General features: G+C 47.4%; 1 protein-coding gene across 1 annotated transcript in view; it reads left to right on the top strand.

The window, feature by feature from the left end:
• epx (eosinophil peroxidase) overlaps window positions 1-24574 on the top strand; it is a 158668-nt gene extending 134094 nt beyond the window's left edge. Inside the window, exons 12-16 of the mRNA XM_070898665.1 lie at window positions 522-759; window positions 6602-6810; window positions 14068-14232; window positions 22700-22796; window positions 23554-24574. Of these exons, the coding sequence (XP_070754766.1) occupies window positions 522-759; window positions 6602-6810; window positions 14068-14232; window positions 22700-22796; window positions 23554-23692 (848 nt within the window). The 3' untranslated portion in view covers window positions 23693-24574. The remainder of the gene's footprint in view (window positions 1-521; window positions 760-6601; window positions 6811-14067; window positions 14233-22699; window positions 22797-23553) is intronic.
• Window positions 24575-25104: the final 530 nt, after the last annotated feature.

The following is a 25104-nucleotide window of genomic DNA, read 5'->3' as shown; positions in this document are numbered from 1 at the left end:
AGCTTCCACAGCTCTCTGAGGCAGTGAATTCCACAAATTCACAACCCTCAGAGAAGAAATTTCTCCTCATCTCAGTTTTAAATGGGCGATCCCTTATTCTAATATTATGCCCTCTAGTTCGAGTCTCCCCCATCAGTGGAAACATCCTCTCTGCATCCACCTTGTTGAGCCCCCTCATAATCTTATATGTTTCGATAAGATCACCTCTCATTTTTCTGAATTCCAATGAGTAGAGGCCCAACCTACTCAACCTTTCCTCATAAGTCAACCCCCTCATCTCCGGAATCAACCTAGTGACCCTTCTCTGAACTGCCTCTAAAGTAAGTATATCCTTTCGTAAATATGGAAACCAAAACTGCACCATCCCAACAGCTAGGTACCAATGTATTCTTCCATTAGTGCCATGCAAATCGTATACTGACCTGATCAATTATAGATATCGACAGTGATTTCCGAAGCTATGCATATGACTGTCATTTCTTTTCAAAGAACAGTTTGAACATTCTTTCTTTCCTGCGTAGGTTACAGTGCCTGGAGACGGTTCTGTGGACTGCGGGAAGCCAGGAATATCTCTGAATTAATACAAATCTTTAACAGCACGTACTTGGCCAAAAAGCTCCTGTCAGTGTACAAGACACCGGACAACATCGATGTGTGGATCGGCGCAATAGCAGAGCCATTACTGCCCAGATCCCGGGTCGGGGAACTCCTGGCCTGTCTTCTCGGAAAACAATTCCAGGTCCTGAGGGATGGAGACAGGTTTGTACGGAGATTCCAAGCCATTGGCCATAACAGTCAACATCTGAATCTAGATGTTTGGGTTTTAAGGGGTCAGAGACTCAATTTCAGTGTCCTGCACAGAGGTTTTTGTGTGTTCTGTGCTCATCATTATTGTTTTTGGCCTCACACACACACAGAAGAGTCTAAACCAAGCTACACACATAGAGTTTCTGGTGCTTGATCCAGAATACACACACTCTCCCTATGGAGACACACCACACTTCCCTAAATCCAGAAAGCTAAGCCAGAGATTGGCAAGACCCAGGGTTTAGGGATCCCCAGGTATATGCAGGAGTACTGCTGGAGTTTAACAGGCTAAAACTCTGCGCAGCGTATCTGTCATCATCATAGGCAGTCCCTCGGAATCAGGAAGACTTGCTTCCACTCCTGAAATGAGTTCTTTGGTGGCTGAACTGTGGTGTATGTAGCACACAAATCACTGACTCCACACGGTCTGGTGTTAATCTAACTGCTGTGACCTTCGTCCTTTATTGTTCAGCTCCAGAGTGCCTCTTAGGTGTGGTGATCAGCCTTTTATATAGCCTGTTGCAGGTACTTCCAGGTTTCCCACCACAGCGCCCTCTGTGGTGTAGCATTGTGCTTACATTACATTTAAGGTACCAGGACGATACACACATCATTACATAACATCACACTTGTCCAACGGAAGGCAGGTAGGCATAGACAGTGTGTTAGTATGGCACATGTTATCTGGTACATTAACTAGTTATTGACTGGTAACGGATCCCTGATTTCCTTGTTAGCTCTTATCATTAATTGTACTTCATATCCATTATTTTACACAAATACAGTGGCCATTCATCATTAAAAAATATTAATTCTTATTATAAATTTGCCATCTCACATTAATATAGCTCATTTTCGACTCGCTCTGCCTTACAGAAGTCCTTTGTGGGGACCACCACATGATAAGGCCCTTTTAAGACTCCCGGGTGCATGTCCTTTTTAAGGCGCCATCTTTGATGCGGGAAGATTCCACGAGGCTTCTCCTTGGGCGCTGCCATCTTTGATGCTCTGCTGCTCTGGACCGAGGCCGCCGCCATCTTGCTCTCCGCCGCTCCGGATGCCCTCCGCCGCTGCAGCCTCCGCTCCCCTCCGCTGCCACATGACTTGCCGCCTCTCCAGCCGCCGCCATAGCCGCCTCCCCCGCGGCCTCCGTAGCTGCCTCCCCCGCAGCCGCCGTGGCCGCCGACCTCCAGCTGCTGCCACCGCCCGACTCTCCCTCTGCGTGGGTCCCTCCGATCCGCCGGCCATCCTGGATCCCTCGCACCCCGCCCGCAGTGCCCCGCCAACTCACCCCCCACCCCCCCCCCCACTAGGCCCCTCTCTGCAGGGCTGCTTGCCTGTAGGGGCTGAGGCTGCAGGATCTCTGTGTGAGATCCGGGCCTGGGACTTGCCTATGGGGATTAAGGCTGCAGGGTCTCTGTGTGAGGTCCGGGCCTGGGACTTGCCTATGGGGATTAAGGCTGCAGGGTCTCTGTGTGAGGTCCGGGCCTGGGGCTTGCCTGTGGGGGGGATTGAGGCTGCAGCTCCAGCTCGGTCGGCGCTGCTCTCTGGGGACCCGGGGCACAGCAGCCTGTGGAGGAATGAAGTCTTCCCAGCTCCCACGGACCGTCCCCATCCATCTCCAGCCGAGGAGTGTCGGCCCACCGCCTGCAACGACCCACAAAGGTAAACCGTGCGCCTCGTCCCCATGGGATACCTGCACCATCGCTCTGCCGAGAACAGGTATCAGTTCCCTGGTGTAGGTAGGCAGCTTCGCCGTGACCGGGACCAGCTTGGGTCGCGCAGCTGGGTTAATCCACAGTTTATCAAAAGTTCTCCGATTCATCAATGACGGACCCGAGCCCGTGTCCACTTCCATACTCACAGGGACTCCATTGATTTTTACTTTCCTTATCACTGGGGGCGAATCGTCAGTACACGTGTGCAGTCCCAAAACCTCATCTTCTTCTGCCTGCTCCTCGCTGAACAGTGGATCATCCCCCATCTCCTCAGCCACATGGTGAGTCTGATTTCTTTTACACATACGCCGAAGGTGGCCTTTCAGGTGGCAGGTATTGCACGTGTACTCCGCAAACCTGCACCGGTGAGCCCCATGGCTTCCTCCACAACGCCAGCATGGTGCTGCTTGATTGGCCCCCCTCAGCGGACTCTGAGTTCCAGGACCCCGAGGTCTGTGCTCTCTGCCCCGGGCAGAGCCATGTTCTGCAGTTTTGTCCGTGGTGGGCGTTATCCTATGGACAGTCCCTGCCGGGTTCGAGACTGTGTGGATTATTTGTTTGGTGCTGCAAGTCGAGGTCATATGTGCCCGGCTGATGGCGATGGCCTTTGTCAGAGTGACTGTGCGTTCCGTGGCCAGCAGCTTGTGAAGGAGGCTCTCGTGGCCAATCCCCATAACGAAAACGTCCCGCAAAGCCTCGTCAAGGTGTGCATCAAAATCACACGGCGCCGCGAGTCTCCTGAGGTCCGCAGCATATTTGGTGACATCCTGGCCCTCGGGTCTGCAGTGATGGTAAAATTTGTATCTGGCCGAGAGGATGCTCTCCTTCGGTTTCAACTGGTCACGAATGAGTTCAGTCAGCTCCTCGTATGACTTGTCCCTGGCGCTCCCGGGTGCCAGCAAATCCCTGACGAGACAGTAAACCTCATCACCACAGCTGGAGAGCAATATCGCCTTACGCTTATCTCTCATTGCATCCGTGTCCTCCGTCAGGTCGTTTGCTGTGAAGTAGTACTCGAGCCTTTCCGTAAAGGCCTCCCAATCATTTAGCGAGCCCAGAGTAGCCATGGTTGCGTGGAGTTCGTCCGCTTCCTTGTCGCCAATGTGGTGTATGTAGCACACAAATCACTGACTCCACACGGTCTGGTGTAAATCTAACTGCTGTGACCTTAGTCTTTTATTGTTCAGCTCCAGAGTGCCTCTCAGGTGTGGTGGTCAGCCTTTTATATTGCCTCTTGCAGGCACTTCCAGGTTTCCCACCACAGCGCCCTCTGTGGTGTACCATTGTGCTTATATTACATTTAAGGTACCAGGACGATACACACATCAATATATAACATGAACAGTCCGATACGAGAGCCACAGACTCTGTCACAAGTGGGACAGATAGCCGTTGAGGGAAAGGGAGGGTGGGACAGGTTTGCTGCACGCTCTTCCTGCTGCCTGCGCTTGGTTTCTGCATGCTCTCGGCGATGAGACTCGAGGTGCTCAGCGCCCTCCTGGACGTACTGTACATCTGACAAGAACCACCCTATCCATTAAGTTTCATGATTATCGGAAGCTGATGGGAAGAATCTCAACTCTCAGTGACAGACGCTCCTGGGGGCGCCCAAACTCCCTGGATTTGGGGCATTGGGGTGTGTTCCAAAAGGGAGACATTGTGCATTCCCTATAGGTTAAACGTGAGCCACATCTACCCCTCTACATCCAATTATTAATGAGCCAGGCTCACTGGCGAGTCATCAATAGTGCACATCTGCATAGCTCAGTTCCTTAGAGTATCGAGTGTGTTACAATGGATTGATAGGTTCTGGTCTCCCATCGTCAACGGGTTATCGCGGAACCACTTCCACCGCAAAGGGACTCGGCTTACAGTCTTCACCAATACACCCCAGAGGGGTATTCACTGATTGGCCATTCGTCATCATCACCGGCAGTCCCTCGAAGTGAGGATGACCCTCTTCCACACCGTTGCACACCAGCCACCGCACGGGCTTGACAGAGCTGGGTCTTGGTCCAGTGGCAAGGGTTAGCCAAGACAACTGGAGACCAGCTCTGCTGCATGGACCTAGTGCGCACACAGTCCTGGGCTGTAAAGTCCCTGAAGCTATGTAATGGTGGTTACATCGAGGGCCCAGGGGCAGCACGGGCCAGCCCACACTGCGATTGGCCATTAGGTAACTGTCGAGTGCAGGTTTCAACCCTCAATTGGCACACAGCAGGTACCAGGACCTTCCTGATCACAACATGGACACATACCATATCCCATTGAAGGCCCCACCACACAGAGGTGTGAAACTGCCTGGTTTTCTTTTTGCAACCCAGTATTGGTAGGCAGTGACTGCTGGATTTACAAGTGTGTGTGTTTTCATCCTCAGCCTCCAGGTATCACTTTCCATCAGTTTATCAAGATACAGGATGTTAGTGTTGTGGAATGGAACACTTTCCATTTGCGGCACCCCATCAGCTTCAAGCATTCCCGGGTCATGTACAACTAGAGGCAGAGTAAAAGTACCAACAAAATATCCCAGTCTCAGAAGCGTGCACCAAAACTGAACTGCTGTGACAATTTTCTATTTCCCACACCAACTATCCAATGGCCCCTCTGAGTGAGGTGACCAATCTTTTAGGGGTTTAATAGGGGAGAGGATGCAACTCTCTTAGGTTTAAAGTGCCAGTGCCATCCCAATGGGAAACGTCCGAGTTAAGCTCTAGGAACCACCTGAAAACTAAATGTTCAACTGCACGCGCGCTGCACCAATTATTCCGAAACATTTCAGGTTTTTGTTTCCAATTTCTTCCCCACCTATCCTGATGATGCACGCTTGCTACGGTGCAGTCCCTATGGAACAAGTACCCTGCGCAAATGGCCATTCTTCATCTGTGAGCAGAAACAGTGAATGCTGGCAACCTATTTGAGCACAGGCAACATCACAACCGAGCCACCTCCTGTCCTCGCCTCAAATCCACCCACGCACCTTACAGACAATTTTCTTCTCCCTGCCTCAGGGATAGTCAAGCTGATTCTTGCTTCAAGCACCCCACTACCATCCAGACTGAGATCAGCTGACACACCACAACGTGGGAATCAGACCTATGACAATCCGGAAGGACAGACAGACAGGAAAAGGAGGTGGGGTAGCTCTGTTGATAAAGGATGGAATCATTGCAATAGTGAGAAACTATACTGACTCAAATGATCAGGATGTTGAAACAATTTGGGTGGAGATAAGTAATAATAAGGGGAAAAAGTCACAGGTGGGCTTATACTATAGTTCCCGCTAACAGTAGCAACTCTGTTGGTCGGAGTATAAACCAGGAAATAGTGGGGGCTTGTAAAAAGGGAACGGCAATAATCATGGGTGATTTTAACCTCCATATTGATTGGATAAATCAAATTGGTCAGGGCAGCCTTGAGAAAGAGTTCATCAAGTGCATAAGGGACGGGTTCCTTGAGCACAATGTAATGGAACCAATCAGGGGGCAGGCTATCTTAGATCAGGTCCTGTGTAATGAGACAGGATTAATAAACAATCTCCTAGTAACGGATCCCCTTGGAATGAGTGATCATAGCATGGTTGAATTTCAAATTCAGGTGGAGGGCGAGAAAGTTGGATCTCAAACTAGCGTACTAAGCTTAAATAAAGGAGACTACAAAGGTATGAGGGCAGAGTTAGCTAAAATGGACTGAGATTAAAGTGTAGGACGGTTGATGAACAGTGGCGTACATTTAAGGAGATAACTCTCAAGAAAAATATATTCCAGTGAGGAGGAAAGGGTGGGAAAGAAAAGCTAGCCATCCGTGGCTAACTAAAGAAATAAAGGATGGTATCCAATTAAAAACAAGGGCATACAAAGTGGCCAAAACTAGTGGGAGGACAGAAGATTGGGAAGCTTTTAAAAGCCAGCAGAGAATGACTAAAAAAAAATGATTAAGAAAGGGAAGATAAACTATTAAAGTAAACTAGCTTCTATTTCTTATGTTCTTATTATCATGCACAATCGTCATCACAAAGACATCGATAAACACGACTTGCAACACCCAACATCCTGATTGTGCTGTATTTTTCTCATTAGGTTTTGGTGGGAAAACGAAGGTGTGTTTACCAGCCAGCAGAGAGAAGCGCTGAGCAAAGTCACCCTGTCCAGAATCTTATGTGACAGCACCAGGATTCAGAGAATCCCAGTGGATGTGTTCTCAAGGAACCAATATCCCAACGACTTTGTATTCTGTAACAGCCCTGCAATCCCATCACTCAATCTGTCTCCTTGGAGGGAGGTCACAGGTAGACAGCCGCTATTTACCAATTCTAAAACCAGTTGGGGAGGGGGGATTTCGGTGAGGCACAAGAGATGGAATGGGGGAGGGGAAGGTGGGCTCAGGGCAAAGCACGGGTTGGATAGAAGAAGGCATTGGATGGGATTGGGGCAAGGTAGGGGAAAGGGCCAGTGTATGATAGGAGGTGCGATCGAGGGAGAACAGGGAGTGAGATCAGGACAAGGCAGGGGGTGGGATGATGCCTTGAGTTCTGATGTTCGCTTTCCTGACGATGAAAATTCATTGAACACCCTGTTCTGGCCTCAGTAACTGATGCGGTCCACATCAGGAGTAAGCGGAAAAATTAACTTTTAAGTTTTAAATCTTTTTACATCTGGTTTACATATAAAACATTTCTGGACAGCCTACTCAAAAACCAGACAGTGGCATTCCTGGTGACAGTAATGGAGAGCAGTATTTATACAGGTAATTGATATTAGATTTACAGATCCAACCAGTATTTCTGATACAGAGTGACTGCTGCCAACGGACCGGAAGCTGCTGCCAACGAACTGGAAGCAGTGCAGAGACATTCTGCGCATAAAACTGTGGTGGTTTATGTATTAATATATAATAATAAATATTGCAATATCGCATAAATGTGTGGAATCTGTGAAACTCTGGATTGGTTTATTAATAATAATGTATAATAATATCGCAGGTTGGTTTAAGTAATAATTTTGCAGGGGGAGGATTGCGGAGATTTATTTGTTCGGAGCTCCATGCGAAGGGAAAAGGGATAGGACATCAATAAACATTGCTGAGTATTTCTGGTGCAGGTTTTCTTTTCCTGAGGTGGTCCTGTTCGTCAGCAGTGAGGCAAAAGCGGGACCTGCCGGTTCTTGTTCGGAGCCTGAGACCCACGTCGGGTGTTTACAAAGCTTCACCGCCTGTTCCATTGCTGCCCATGTACCCCGCCACCTTCCCGCTGCTCCGCAATCTTCCTTCCCCCATCCCGTCTCCATCACCCGACTGCCGGTACTGAGCCACCGCGAGACATACCCCTAACCCACCCCCAACTACCCCCCCGCACTCCCGACCTCATCATCAACATCATAGACAGTCCCTCGGAATCGAGGAAGACTTGCTTCCACTCCAAACATGAGTCCTTATGTGGCTGAACAGTCCAATACGAGAGCGACAGTCCCTGTCACAAGTGGGACAGATAGTCGTTGAGGGAAAGGGAGGGTGGGACAGGTTTGCCGCACGCTCATTCCGCTGCCTGGGCTTGATTTCTGCATGCTCTCGGCGATGAGACTCGAGGTGCTCAGCGCCCTCCCGGATGCACTTCGGATGGTCTTTGGCCAGGGACTCCCAGGTGTCGGTGGGGATGTTGCACTTTACCAGGGAGGCTCTGAGCCCCAGCGCTGAGCCTTGTCCACGCACCAGGCCCCGGCAGTATTTACAACAACAACAACTTGTATTTATATAGCGTCTTTAACATAGTGAAACGTCCCAAGGCGCTTCACAGGAGTATTATGCAATAATAATTTGACACCGAGCCGCATAATTAAAAATTAGCACAGGTGACCAAAAGCTCGGTCAAAGAGGTTGCTTTTAAGGAGCATCTTGAAGGAGGAGAGAGAGAGGGGGAGAGGTTTAGGTAGGGAGTTCCAGAGCTTGGGGCCCAGGCAACAGAAGGCACGGCCACCAATGGCTGAGCAATTATAATCAGGGATGCTCAGGAGGGCAGGATTAGAGGAGTGCAGATATCTCAAGGGGTTGTGGGGCTGTAGGAGATTACAGAGATATGGGAGGGGCGAGGGCCATGGAGGGATTTGTAAATAAGGATGAGAATTTTGAAATCGAGGCATGGCTTAACCGGAAGCCAATGTAGGTCAGCGAGCACAGGGAGTGATGGGTGAGTGGGACTTGGTGCGAGCTAGGACACGGGCAGCCGAGTTTTGAATGACCTCAAGTTTGCGTAGGGTAGAATGTGGGAGGCCAGCCAGGAGTGTGTTGGAATAGTCACGTCTAGAGATTACAAAGGCATGGATCAGGGCTTCAGCAGCAGATTCCAGTCATTTTCCAACATTCCATAGACTCTGGATCAGTTCCTATCGAGTGGAGGGTAGCCAATGTAACCCTACTTTTTAAAAAAGGAGGGAGAGAGAAAACAGGGAATTATAGACCGGTCAGCCTGACATCGGTAGTGGGTAAAATGATGGAATCAATTATTAAGGATGTCATAGCAGCGCATTTGGAAAGAGGTGACATGATAGGTCCAAGTCAGCATGGATTTGTGAAAGGGAAATCATGCTTGACAAATCTTCTGGAATTTTTTGAGGATGTTTCCAGTAGAGTGGACAAGGGAGAACCAGTTGATGTGGTGTATTTGGACTTTCAGAAGGCTTTCGACAAGGTCCCACACAAGAGATTAATGTGCAAAGTTAAAGCACATGGGATTGGGGGTAGTGTGTTGACGTGGATTGAGAACTGGTTGTCAGACAGGAAGCAAAGAGTAGGAGTAAATGGGTACTTTTCAGAATGGCAGGCAGTGACTAGTGGGGTACTGCAAGGTTCTGTGCTGGGGCCCCAGCTGTTTACACTGTACATTAATGATTTAGACGAGGGGATTAAATGTAGTATCTCCAAATTTGCGGATGACACTAAGTTGGGTGGCAGTGTGAGCTGCGAGGAGGATGCTATGAGGCTGCAGAGTGACTTGGATAGGTTAGGTGAGTGGGCAAATGCATGGCAGATGAAGTATAATGTGGATAAATGTGAGGTTATCCACTTTGGTGGTAAAAACAGAGAGACAGACTATTATCTGAATGGTGACAGATTAGGAAAAGGGGAGGTGCAAAGAGACCTGGGTGTCATGGTACATCAGTCATTGAAGGTTGGCATGCAGATACATCAGGCGGTTAAGAAGGCAAATGGCATGTTGGCCTTCATAGCGAGGGGATTTGAGTACAGGGGCAGGGAGGTGTTACTACAGTTGTACAGGCCTTGGTGAGGCCACACCTAGAGTATTGTGTACAGTTTTGGTCTCCTAACTTGAGGAAGGACATTCTTGCTATTGAGGGAGTGCAGCGAAGGTTCACCAGACTGATTCGCGGGATGGCAGGACTGACATATCAAGAAATACTGGATCACTGGGCTTGTATTCACTGGAGTTCAGAAGAATGAGAGGGAATCTCATAGAAACGTTTAAAATTCTGACGGGGTTAGACAGGTTAGATGCAGGAAGAATGTTCCCAATGTTGGGGAAGTCCAGAACCAGTGGTCACAGTCTTAGGATAAGGGGCAAGCCATTTAGGACCGAGATGAGGAGAAACTTCTTCTCCCAGAGAGTGGTGAACCTGTGGAATTCTCAACCACAGAAAGTTGTTGAGGCCAATTCACTAAATATATTCAAAAAGGAGTTAGATGTAGTCCTTACTACTAGGGGGATCAAGGGGTATGGCGAGAAAGCAGGAATGGGGTACTGAAGTTGCATGTTCAGCCATGAACTCATTGAATGATGGTGCAGGCTTGAAGGGCCGAATGGCCTACTCCTGCACCTATTTTCTATGTTTCTTTGAGCTGAGCAAAGGGCGGAGACGGGCGATGTTACGGAGGTAGAAATAGGCGGTCTTAGTTATGCTGCGGATACGGGGTCAAAGGCTCATTTCAGGGTCAAATATGACACCAAGGTTGCGAACAGTGTGGTTCAGCCTCAGACAGACGTTGGGGAGAGGGATGGAGTCAGTGGCTGGGGAACGGAGTTTGTGGCAGGGACCAGAAACAATGGCTTCAGTCTCGGTTTAGGCAGGGAGTTTCAGAGTTTCTATTCAATTCTATCGCGCGGAGCGTTCTGGGTAAAAACCACCAAAGCAATGAGATTGTTCCACCCTCTCAAAGAGAAATAGTGGGCTGCAGCTGCTGGATTCTAAATAAGATCATTAGTGAGAAGCGATCCTCTCGGAGTTCACCCCATCTCACAGCTTGAGATTTAAATCCACCAGCAATGCACGATTATGCTCCAATCACACCTCGACAGTAGAGGGCTCACCTCAGATAAACACTTTCATCACCAAGAACCTATAAATAGACACCGAGGAAAGGCTACCCTGTGGAACACTCGCATTGTACAAATGGGGGGCGATTTCCCACGTCGCACGGCCGGCAGGGGGCATCACCTGTCGGTAACACACATCACAAATCCGAACATCGCAGCAAATCATTTTCCCAATTTCCTCTCCACCTTAGCCATAGACATTGGGTAAGATTTATAGTCTGGGCAATAGCGCAAAACGAGCTGTACCGTATCAGCCCCCCCGATATGCACCCCGCCCGATATACACCCAGCCCGATATACACCTGCCCGATATACATCCAGCCCGATATACACCTGCCCGATATATACCCTGCCGATATACACACCCCCCCCGATATACACCCCACCGATATATACCCCCGATATCCACCCGCTCGATATACCCACTGCCCGATATACCCACTGCCTATATACACCCTCCCGATATACACCCCGCCTGATATACACCCCCCGATATACTCCCCGCCCAATATACACCCGCCCGAAATACCCACTGCCCGATATACACCCCGCCCGATATACCCACTGCCCGATCTACACCCCGCCCGATATATCCACCACCCGATATACGCCCCGCCCAATATACACACCGCCGATATACACCCTGCCCGATATACCCACTGACCGATATACCCACTGCCTATATACACCGTCCCGATATACACCCCGCCTGATATACACCCCCTGATATACTCCCCGCCCAATATACACCCGCCCGAAATACCCACTGCCCGATAATACACCCCCTGACATACATCCTGCCCAAAATAGCCACCGCCCGAAATAAACCCACCTGATATACACCCCCCCGATATACCCACCACCCGATATACACCCGCCCGATATACACCCGCCTGATATACCCACTGCCCAATATGTAACCCCACTATACACCCGCCCGATATACACCCCGCCCGATATACCCACCACCCGATATACGCCCCGCCCGACATACTCCCCGCCCACTATAAACCCTGCTGTTTACACACCCAGCCAGTTATAGACCTGCCCGATATACACTTCGCCTGATATACAACCCCGATATACACCCGGCCGATATACCCACTGCCTGATATACACCTCCCCAATATACATCCTGCCCAAAATACCCACCACCCGAAATAAACCCACCCGATATACATCCCCCCGATATACACCTCGCCCAATATACAAGCCGCCCGATAAACACCCGCCCGATATACACCCGCTCGATATACCCACTGCCCGATATACACCCCCCGATATACACTCGCCCGATATACACCCCCGATATACACCCCCGATATACCCACCACCTGATATACACCCGCCCGATATACCCACTGCCCAATATGCACCCCCCAATATACACTCGCCCAATATGCACCCCGCTGATATACAGCCCGCCGATATACACCCCACCGGTATACACCCCGCCCAATATACACCCGCCCGAAATACCCACTGCCCGATAATACACCCCCTGACATACATCCTGCCCAAAATACCCACCGCCCGAAATAAACCCACCTGATATACACCCCCCCGATATACCCACCACCCGATATACACCCGCCCGATATACACCCGCCCGATATACCCACTGCCCAATATGTAACCCCACTATACACCCGCCCGATATACACCCCGCCCGATATACCCAGCGCCCGATATACGCCCCGCCCGATATACTCCCCGCCCACTATAAACCCTGCTGTTTACACACCCAGCCCGTTATAGACCTGCCCGATATACACTCCGCCTGATATACAACCCTGATATACACCCGGCCGATATACCCACTGCCTGATATACACCCCCTCGATATACATCCTGCCCAAAATACCCACCGCCCGAAATAAACCCACCCGATATACATCCCCCCGATATACACCTCGCCCAATATACAAGCCGCCCGATAAACACCCGCCCGATATACACCCGCTCGATATACCCACTGCCCGATATACACCCCCCGATATACACTCGCCCAATATACACCCCCGATATACACCCACCCGATATACACCCCCGATATACCCACCGCCTGATATACACCCGCCCGATATACCCACTGCCCAATATGCACCCCCCAATATACACTCGCCCAATATACACACCGCCCGATATACACTCCGCTGATATACAGCCCGCCGATATACACCCCACCGGTATACACCCCACCCAATATACACCCGCCCAATATACACACCGCCGATATACACCCTGCCCGATATAGCCACTGCCCGATCTACCCACTGCCTATATACACCCTCCCGATATACACCCCGCCTGATATACACCCCCCAATATACTCCCCGCCCAATATACACCCGCCCGAAATACCCACTGCCCGATAATACACCCCCTGACATACATCCTGCCCAAAATACCCACCGCCCGAAATAAACCCACCTGATATACACCCCCCCGATATACACCGCGCCTGATATACAAGCCACCCGATAACACCCGCCCGATATACACCCGCTCGATATACCCACTGCCCGATATACACCCCCCAATATACACTCGCCCGATATACACCCCCGATATACACCCGCCCGATATACACCCCCGATATATACCCACCGCCCGATATACCCACCACCCGATATACACCCGCCCGATATACACCCCGCCTGATATACACTCCCCGATATACACCCGGCCGATATACCCACTGCCCGATATACACCCGCCCAATATACACCCTGTTGTGTATGCATGCCTGTTTACTGTGTGATGTCTGTAACACTGTTATGCAACACTGAATGTACCCTTACACTGTACACACCTTACCTGTATACCAGAGGGTGCTGCTGCTGGAGACCTAAGGGTTACCTGCACACTGCAGGTAACCCAGCATAAAAAGGAACACACAGCTTGTTGTCTGCAGTCAGGAGCTGCAAATAAAAGACTACAGGTCTGCACAGTTTAAGTATCATACCCTGCCTCGTGGAGTCATTACTAAAGGTGCCTACATACACTATACACCCCACCTGATATAAACCCGCCTGTCCTACACGCCGCCCAATATATACCCCACCAGTTATACAGCCTGCCCGGTATACAGCCGCCTGATGTATGTCCCAACCAATATACACCCTGCTCTGATTCTGTATTCCCCAGCACCCAAAGGATGCTGGGCAGTGTGTTAGTATTGCAATAGCTGTTAAAGTTGTGTCTTGCTGTTTTGCACAGAAACTCCTTGTGGAGAAGTTCCCAAGGTGGAAAGGGCACACTTCTTCTTCTGTAAAACATCCATCCATTTTGAATGTCATGCCGGACTCAAGCTTATTGGACCTTCATCTCTAACCTGCGATGCCTTGACTGGAGCGTGGAGCTCTGCAGCGCCTACATGCCAAGGTACTTCGGTGTCCGTTGTCCTGCCCTCTTAAACCTGAACACATGACGATTTGTGGGAATGCCAGATAGACTGATTGCCCACCGTTTGATTTCTGGAATGGCTCTCCTCCCACTCAGAACTCACTCCTGAATGACCATCGTTATTTCAGGTTCATAGCCCAGTTATCAGTGACAGTGTTTCAGGCACCAGAAAATAAACTGTGAAAATTCGGTAGGTTAACATCTCCCATTAATGCCTGGGCGGGGGGGGGGGCACTAACATGGCGCAAAGGGGTTAGCAACCGAGTCGCGGCGAATACAGCAACGCCTGCAAACGACAATGCCAGCTTAGTGCTGGTGCTAACTCGTAATGTCTCAACCTCTGGCGCCTTGTGGATTGTGACGTCATAAAGTGCGCATTGCCCAGGATGTAACATTAACTCTCGCCCCCGGCTGTATCGCTGCGCGCCGACAGCAAGAGGAAGCGTTGTGAACTCGGCCGGCCGCTTGGGGAGCGGTAATTAAAGGGAAATGGTTTTCAACAAGCGCGACCTTTATTATTTGCACCAGTCCAGTGCCTATACATAGGTTTTTCATGTTTCACTAATTCAAGATGTCCAACCCGTCCACTTTGGGAGAGTGTTTGGGACTGTAATGGCAGTGGCGCAGGTCGCATAGCAACACAGAACTGCCGACAACTGGCTGGTGCAGCATCATTGAATGAGGGGAGCAGCCTCTCATGCCGTTATCAAAGCACTTGAAATTGTTTCACACTCTGCCGCTCCCGCCCCGCTCTCAGGCTTTCGCACCTTAAGGGAAGTGGTTAGCGCTTGATTTAGCGCTCGGCTTCTCCCTTGGAGCGCTAAAGCTGAATATCGTTGGAGGAGAGAATGATTAGCGCCTGCCGCTACTTTTTCAAAATTGGGACACTACCGATATTCTAGCCATGATTATCGAATATTATAGAACATTAAAAAAATTCAAAGACCCAGATGAAGAACCAGGGCCCATTGTGCAGGGCACCATGAAGATGGACAAGAGGAGGCAACTCAGGGAATATTGGTTAGGTAACACCAGCTTGGCTTTTAAAAACCTGTAGCTTTTAGGAGGAAGGGAAGAAAGGGGGCGGTAAGGAATTCCACATTACTGATGTCCTGAGTCATCATCACAGGCGGTCCCTCGAACGAGGATGACCTGCTTCCACGAGTTCACAGATGTTTCAGTGAAGGACCCGATGTTCCAGTCCTGAACTCCAATTGAGGGGGTGGAAGATGCCTGTGTGTGGATTTTTTTAACGTGTGGTGACCGTTGCACACCAGCCACCACACGGGCTTGACAGAGCCAGGTCTTGGTCCAGTGGCAAGGGTTAACCAGGACAACTGGGGACCAGCTCTGCTGCACAGACCTAGTGCGCACACATATCGCAGTGGGCAGGCCCGTGCTGCCCCTGGGCCCTCGCCTTTTCTGGGCCCCATACCCTCATTCGCCTGAATAAGAATGAGATGGAAGTACAAAATGGTGCGATTTATGTTGATTTCAACATTGAGGATGGCGAGGGGAGGACATGAGTGTAGAATGGAATACAGATTAGAAGGAGCAGGAGAGGAAAGTTCAGAGGAGCACTGACAACAGTAGTATCAATAAAAGAGAGATCAGAATTGATTGAGATGAAGATGCAGAATTTGTAGCCTAAAGGTGGATCAATGACAGGCTTTTTCTTGTATCCTGTCCAGGAGTCCGAGAGAGGAAATTCCCAGATATGGGAGTGGCATCCAAGTATAGGACAGACTTGGGCTTTAGATAGAGTTAAGAGATGATGAAGGGGAAAGGAATAAGGGGAAAGGGGAAAGAAAGCAAAGCTTCTGAGACAGCTATACTACTGAAGGAGATATGGGAACACACAAGCTAAGTGGTATACTGCTGTCGGAGTAAAGCAAAAACTTAAACACAAAATGGTTTTAATTACCAGTGCAATGTGGAAGTGAATATGTTTGGATTAACAGTCATCCTGTAACATCAATTCTTAGTGCATTTTTCCCGTAAGATGAGAGATGTCAGTATTCGGGAATGGAACACGAATGGCTGTGTCGAACACTCCCAGGTTAAATAGAGTATGGGTTAGGCACATAACAAACTGCCTCATCAGTTAAACAGTATGAATTGCTGATTATATAATTGAGGAAATTGACTCGGAGAAGTTACTTAAAGAAACAAAAAATTAGCTGTATCATAATGGAAGCTCAACCATCACTGCCGAATGTGTACTGATTGGGTTAGAGGTCCTGCTGTACGATGACTGAGAGATACTGAGCCATAATTGCTCTATCTGTTGTCGAGCCACCCAGCGGACTACTGATCCCTGACACTTGTATTTATCTATTTGCTTTCAAGGATTTAAATTGTGTGTGTGTGTGTGTGTGTATGGGGGAGAATATTCTTTTGAGCGAGAAATGAATCATTTAACCCCCCCCCAGGATGTTGAGAAAAGTCCTGCGTGTTTCCAACCGTTCCTTCTTCGCCTTCATCTTCTTCTTCTCCTTGTCTTCATCATGTCTCTACTTCATCTATGTGGTACCCGGAATAGCAAGGTCCAGGTCGGTGATTGGAGCGTGGGCAGATGCTGCAGGAGCGAAGGAGCGGCGAGAGACTGTGGAGGGATGTTATTGGGGCCCAGGGGAGGCGTGAGTTCGGGGCCTGGGGCAGCACGGGCCAGCCCACACTGCGATATATGTGCGCACTAGGTCCGTGCAGCAGAGCTGGTCTCCAGTCATCTAGGTTAATCCTTGCCACTGGACCAAGACCTCGCTCTGTCAAGCCCGTGTGGTGGCTGGTGTGCAACGGTCACCCCACGTTAAAAAAATCCACGCACAGGCATCTTCCACCCTTCAGGATGTAGTTTGGGTTCTTCATTCGAAACACCAGTGAACTCAGCCTTTTTTTGGCGTGGGAGCAAGTCATCCTCATTTCGAGGGATTGCCTCTGATGATGGGACTACTGATGTAATAATAAAGTCATGTGCTCTGCTCAGTTCTTACCCAGGAGCCATGTTGCGCAGTTCTCTGCGTTTACTGTGTCTCAAGATACCACAGAATTTTGTGATGAAGATGGGATCTTGGATTTCCCAACTGAAATTTTTGTTGGAGGATAATCCTGCGAATTGACGGAGGGTCTGTTAGAGGTTCTTCGTTTTACAGAAAAACTGAAAATCCAAGGTAAATTCTGAGTGCCATGAGGCTGGACTGTCGAGGTTGCCAGACTCCAGATGGCCGCGCCTCTGGGAATAATAGGGTGCTTGGGTAAGTCCCATCACGACTGACCTATCAAGAAAGATTGGATCAATTGGGATTGTATTCACTGGAGTTCAGAAGAATGAGAGGGGACCTCATAGAAACGTTTAAAATTCTGACGGGTTTAGACAGGTTAGATGCAGAATGTTCCCAATGTTGGGGAAGTCCAGAACCAGGGGTCACAGTCTGAGGATAAGGGGTAAGCCATTTAGGACCGAGATGAGGAGAAACTTCTTCACCCAGAGAGTGGTGAACCTGTGGAATTCTCTACCACAGAAAGTAGTTGAGGCCAATTCACTAAATATATTCAAAAGGGAGTTAGATGAAGTCCTTACTACTCGGGGGATCAAGGGTTATGGCGAGAAAGCAGGAAGGGGGTACTGAAGTTTCATGTTCAGCCATGAACTCATTGAATGGCGGTGCAGGCTAGAAGGGCTGAATGGCCTGCTCCTGCACCTATTTTCTATGTTTCTATGTTTCTATGAGAGACTTTCAGAGCATATGTGGAGCGGCTAGGAATGTTTTTCACCACAAATAGTATCGTCGAAGTCCCCGATGATGTAAACCGTAACCGGGCAATTTTTAGAAAGGAAACGAGCTATTTTCCTGACTGAAGCAGGTCCCAAGGTGTGTGAACCCCTGAAAAATATGCTTGTTCCCGCCACGCCCGAGGACATGTCACTGACGGAGATTCTAACCAAGTTAGAACAGCACTACAGTCCTGAGGCCCTGGAAATTGCTGAAAGTTATTGTTTTGGAACACGCGATCAATTAAATGATGAGGGTATCAGTGAGTACATTGTAGTTTTAAAATAGCTATCCATTCACTGACATTTTGGAAGCTTTCAGGACCGAGCTTTGCATGACCGCTTTGTTTGTGGGTTAAAAAATGACCAAATCAGAAGTAAATTGTAACCCCTAACTTGACTTTTGATTTAGCTTGGTAGACAGCTAGGTCAATGGATATGGCCGACAGATACTCCCAAGATTTTTGAGGCATTACCAGTCATCAGACAACCAAGGTAAATCAGCTACACACTTAAAGTAAAAGGCAGTTGGGCCTCAAGGTCTCAGCAACTGGCCATGGTAACAGAGCATTGAAATCATGCTATTGGTGCCTGGGACAACACATCGCTCAAAGCTGTCCATATCTGAAGGCAGTGTTTCTACTACAAGAAAACTGGGCATCTTGTGAAGGCGTGCCAACAGAAGAGTAAACCGACTGGCAATGCTAGACACGACATAGCATGGAAGAGAAGCAGCGGGACGAGGAGTTTCTGAAGATTTAGGTCATAAGGAGCACGAAGGTATCTAGCAGCGATATACGAAGTATCGTCAGCCAAACAGATGTTGCAGGAACCCATGGAAATTGACACTGGTGCACCCGTGAGCGTAGTACCAGAATCGTTATATTGCGACAAGCTGCATGATTATCATCTAGAGAAATCGAAGATAGAGCTGCGAGGCTACTCAGGAGAGCAAATCCATTTAGTAGGAAGTGTCACCATACCAGTGAAATACAAGGATCAGTATCAGAGCTTGCCTCTCATAGTAGTGACAGGAGACAAGCCTGCCTTGATGGTTGGGGTCACTGAAGCAGGATTGGAATGAGATTTTTCATGTGGAAATTTGCATCAAATTATGATGTCATCAAGCAGTATTCAAAGTTGTTCCACGAAACAGGCAGTCCGATCCAAGGCTTCAAGGTGAGTGTCAGAGTGCAGAAAGACGCGAGACCAACTTACTGCAAGCTACATCCTGGACCAATGTACGATACGCACTCAAGGAGAAAGTTGAGCAAGAACTCAAAAGACTAGAAACTGAGAACATTATCTCTAAGGTAGATCTGAGTAATTGGGCTACACCCATTGTTGTTGTACCTAAGTCAGATGGTAAGGCAAGGTTGTGTGATGGTTATAAGGTAACCGTAAACCAGATTCTTGAGTGTAATCTACCCAATATGTTGCCAAATGTAGAAGATTTGTTCACAACGCTGACAGGTGGCCAGATCTTCTCAAAGTTAGATCTAACAAATGCCTACCTACAACTTGAAGAGTCCAAGTCATGCTTGACTATAAGTGCTCATTTAGCCTTTATCAGTTCAATAGGCTACCATTTGGAGTGTCTTCTGACCTTGACATCATGCCCTCTAGTTCTAGTCTCCCCTATCAGTGAAAACATCCTCTCTACATCTACCTTGTCAAACCCCCTCATAATCTTATACGTTTCGATAAGATCACCTCTCATTCTTCTGGATTCCAATGAGTAGAGGCCCAACCTACTCAACCTTTCCTCATAAGTCAACCCCCTCATCTCCGGAATCAACCTCACGAACCTTCTCTGAATTGCCTCCAAAGCAAGTATATCCTTTCGTAAATATGGAAACCAAAACTGCATGCAGTATTCCAGGTGTGGCCTCACCAATACCCTGTATAGCTGTAACAAAACTTCCCTGCTTTTGTACTCCATCCCCTTTGCAATAAAGGCCAAGACACTATTGGAGTGGAAGTATTCCATTGGATTCCATTGGAGCACGGAGTATAAGTGACTGCTCACAAGTGTGAGATGTTTCAAAACTCAGTGGAGTACATAGGGCATAGAGTACACAAAGATGGTTTACATCCAACCAAGGGAAAGATGGATGCAATCAGAAATGCACCCACTCTCAAGAATGTCTCTGAATGTTGATCATTTTTGGGGTCTTTTGAATGATTACGGAAAGTTCCTCCCAAATTTGGCTACAGTTTTACATCCACTGAATGAGCTGTTGAGTAAACAGATCCCTTGGAAGTGGTCAACAGAATGCGACACAGCATTCAAAGAGTTTAAAAGCCAGTTAGTAGAGAGTATCATGTTAATTAACCATGATGTATCTAAGGAGATCAAGCTAGCATGTGATGCCTCTCCATATGGAGTTGGGGCAGTGATTTCTCACGTACTACATAGTGGGGAGAAGAGACAAATTGCTGTTGCTTCACACACTCTCAGTGCCAGTGAGCAGAATTATGCGCAATCTAAAGGGAAGCTTTGGCATTGCTTTTTAGGGTTAAGAAGTTTTACAAATACGTGTTTAGTCATAAGTTTACCATAGTAACTGACCATAAGCCTCTGACAGCAATCCTTTATCCAAAGTCCCCAGTTCCAACCTTAGTTGCAGCCCGAATGCAGAGATGGGCTTTGATTTTGTCAGCATATAGGTATGACATTGAATACAGATGATCAGCTAATCACAGTAATGCTGATGCTATGTCCAGGTTGCCATCCCCATCACAAGTTATACCCAATAAGGAAGAAGTGTTCTATTTCTCATACATTGGAGATTGGTAGGACAACCGAATGTGATGCAGTTATGTCAAAAGTATATCATTACATAGCAAATGGATGGCCAAACCAGGTATCAGAGGAAGATATTCATGCATACTCCATTCGTAGGAATGACTTGTCAGTGGATAAAGATTATATCATGTGGTGAACAAGAGTGGTTATCACAAATATGCTCAGATCCAAATTGTTAGGAGATCTTCATGACCAGCACCCGGGAATGTGCTTGACCAAGAGTTCTGCATGTAGTTACTTATGGTGGCCAGGTTTAGATAAAGAGATAGAGTACATCGTCAGTCAGTGTACAACATGTCAATCGGTGAGCGAGAAACTACCATCAGTACCATTACAGCCATGGAAATGGCCTCCCAGGGTGTGGCAAAGGCTACATGTAGATTTTGCTGAGCTAGAAGGACAGCAATTGTTCATAGTGATAGCAATTCAAAGTGGATAAAGGTGTTTTCGATGTGGATACTAACCGTAAGCAAAACATTTTACAATTTGCGAAGATTGTTTTCATATGTTCTCCCAGAGGAAATTGTGTCAATTTTGTTCTGAAGAGTTCACACAGTTCATGAGCAGAAATGGTGTGAAACATACCAAAGTTCCACTGTACCACCATGCTTCAAATGATGCAGCAGAACACACAGTGCATCTTGTAAAACGTGCCCTCATCAAGTAAATGTTGGATCTAAATCCAAGGAAACGACAGTTGTAGTTGGACCACAAACTGGCAAATTTTCTGATTACTTATCGTAATACTCCTCATACCTCTACTGTTAGAAAACCAGCAGAATAGTTTCTCAAACGACAGACATGAACCAGGTTCTCATTGTTAAAGCCAAACTTGTCACAGTCAGTATAAGAGAAACAATCAAGGCAGAAAGAGAGTTATGATAAAGATAGAGTGAGAGAGAGAAGTGTGAAGTTGAACCAGAAGGTTAGAGTGAAGAACCATCACCATAAATGGTTAAAGTGGTTACCAGGGAGAGTGGTGAAGATATGTGGCCCTCGCACATATTTGGTCAAGATGTTTGATCATGGACAGGTTGGGTTTGTTCACATTGATCATATTTTACCTACAGATGTGAAAGGAGTTGAAAGTTGGGATGATTCAATTTATTCTGATGAGTCAGATAGTCTTGTTACGTGTAGAGTACAAGTAGCAAATCCTACATCAGATGTACCAGAAACATATCTGTGAGAAAGTCAGAATTTAAGTCTGAGCCAGGCAGACAAACAGTCTGAAAGTGTAGCGAGTCCACATGTAGATGAAGGTCAGCCCTTGGAGTGAAACTCTCCTCAGGCTCAGCCTAGAATGAGTCAAAGTTCCACAACAAGATCGGAAAGTTCTGTTCAAGAAAGAAGGTACCCTCTTCGAAACAGAAAACCAGTAGTTCAGTTTAATCTGTAAATACGGAAAATAACTTCATGTATTTTTTGTGTTACAGAATTCTTTAGTAGAATTTGGAAACATAAAATGGGTTCCATTTGAGAAATGTATATCAAAAGTTGTGTATAACCATGCAAGTCATGTACAATGATTATTTGTTATGATTAACTTCTTCAATAAGAAGGGGAAAGTGTTGTAGAGCCAGCTAGTGGACTACTGATGTAATAACAATACAGCCATGTGCTCTGATCAATTCTTACCCAGGAACCATGTTGTGTAGTTTTCTGTGTTTACTGTGTCTCAAGATTCCACACTATCAGATACAAACTCATAGCATTCCTTCTGTACCATTATTGATAGCTTCCAACTATAGAATGCCTGCTACACCATCACTGATAGGTACTGAGTTCTTTCTGTATCATAACTTAGTTACTGGCCCACAACTGTTTCATTATAACAGATTTATTTTTAAAATCTTTTCATATAGATAATGTCCCAAAGAGTTCAAGCCATCTCACCACAACGGTTGCTGTTGTCTGCGGCTGTGTTTTCATCATTGTGCTTGCAGTCACCGGTTTCCAAAGGTAAGACTCCATTAGCTAATACCGGTTTATCTGTCAGCATTTAATACTGTCAGGCACACTCAGAACAGTGACTGTGTTATTTGAACTGATTTCAACAACCAGCTGTTACTGGAAATGACTCTTATCTGTGATATCTCCAGAAGGCCCCAAGAAGTAAATGACCAAAGCTTATCAATTACCTTAAGAGTACTGCCACTCTGTTCCTTGCAGAGAATGAAGGATTGTTTGTCCTTTTATCTATGGACCGATGATGGCCTTGGATGGTGCCTCTCAAGCAGCAGGATTTCATTCCAAGTTGTGCCTCGTCAACGGGGTGGATGCCTTTGTTGCTCCACCACAGGTACAGGGCATATGTCCCAAATATTTAAGTGATTCAGTTGCCAGGATTTGGGACAGAGCTTAATAGTAAACGAAAGGGGTGGACAAAACTCCCAACCCACTGCCACCCCTTGAAAGGGTTTTCTAAATTTTTAGATTCCTTTGTAGCAATCCAGAGACAATGAACAGGTTACCTCAGACGTGCTATAGGAGATTACACACGTTAAAGCTCTGGTTCATAGCAGGTAAGAGCATTTGCCTTTGGCTGCAAGGAAAGTATCTGGTAAAAGCCCGAACAGTAACAATTCAGGGATGGAACTGAAGACCCTCCTAATCCACATGGCTCAGTACCTGGCCATCATCCAGTTACCAACAGAGTAATTTGTAAGGTTTGTATGTAGCAACACACTTATAAAATAATCTGTTTCCTTCTATCTAGATATCACCAGAGGCACAAGGACAAGAGTGAGACTGCGATCAAATGTGAATTATGTATCAAATACTTCTCATCTAAAAATGCTATCAGGCAAGGTGACAGCGTTGAACACAACACACATGCTAATCCACCATCCACATGACTCAACAGCTCCATTTTCTAGAGTTTATCACTTTTTTATGAAAGCCACAGATTTCCTTTCCTGCTGAAGATGTCTATTCATTCAAGTTCCACAGCTTTTTCTCGATCTCCATGATGTTCCACCATTCTGAAACTATTCAACCATGGAGACAAGCTTTCTATGGACCCATTTCCTCTTCTGCTTTTATTGTAATCTCCTCCCACTACCTCTCTTAGTCTAGGATATCTTAAAGATGAAACCAGGTGTATTTGTGCAGTTGCTGACCAACAACTGATGATGTTGGAATTGCAGCGAGTATGTCTGCCTCTGCTGCTGTAAAGGAAGGCAAGACTCCATTAGCTCACACCGGTTTATCTGTCAGCATTTAATACGGTCAGGTGAACAGCAGGCACACACAGAACAGTGGCCGTGTTATTCGAGCTGATTTCAACAACCAGTTGTTACTGTGAATGACTCTTGCGTGTGATATCTCCAGAAGGCCTATAGGAGTCTCTATTACTCGTTCTGTAAAGTGTGCTGGGTCTATAGGGAGTCTTTTTCTGTAAAGTGTGCTGGGTCTATAGGGAGTCTTTCCCTTTCTGTAAAGTGTGCTGGGTTGATGGGGAGTCCCTCTTTCTCTTTTGTAAAGTATGTTGGAATTTCTCTCTCCCTTCCTTTATATCTGATGTACACTGGGGAGAAAACCTTGCTGTACATAATTAGCCATTTTGGTTTCCTCTGAAACTCGGACAAAACTACATACATGCCCTTACACTCTGCATTGTACATATGCAAACACAAGCATCACACTCGTGAGTTTCAGAAGAAATGGAGGAGCCCACTGTGTATTGGCAAGTAGTGTAATCATGTTATGGGTGATGCACACTGTGATATGTGCGCACACTAGGCCCGTGCAGCAGAGCTGGTCTCCAGTCATCTTGGTTAATCCTTGCCACTGGACCAAGACTTCGCTCTGTCAAGCCCGTGTGGTGGCTGGTGTGCAACGGCCACCCCACGTTAAAAAAATCCACGCACAGGCATCTTCCACCCTTCAGGATGTAGTTCAGGACCTGGAATATTAGGTCCTTCATTGAAACATCTGTGACTCATCCTTTTTTGGCATGGAAGCAAGTCATCCTCGATACGAGGGACCACCTATGATGAATCATATGTTACCTTTATGTACTGAAATATCACCTGCCAACCAGGGGAGTTGGATCCATGTGATAAGTAACTACGAATGTCAGCTTTAATATGTATCACGATGTCCTATCTTTCATTGGATTTTAGGGTATTCTGTTGGCTTCTCACGAACCTGAGCTGACCTGTTATTGCACTGCCATAGGCAGATCAAGATGGCAGCAATGTAGCGAGGGGTTCAATACATGCCACACTTACACTACCGTAATTAAATAATCACTGTCTGAAAAATC

This window comes from Pristiophorus japonicus, chromosome 14 (genome assembly GCF_044704955.1).
Source record: "Pristiophorus japonicus isolate sPriJap1 chromosome 14, sPriJap1.hap1, whole genome shotgun sequence".
Taxonomy (NCBI): domain Eukaryota; kingdom Metazoa; phylum Chordata; class Chondrichthyes; family Pristiophoridae; genus Pristiophorus; species Pristiophorus japonicus.
This window is presented reverse-complemented; position numbering and strand designations above follow the sequence as displayed.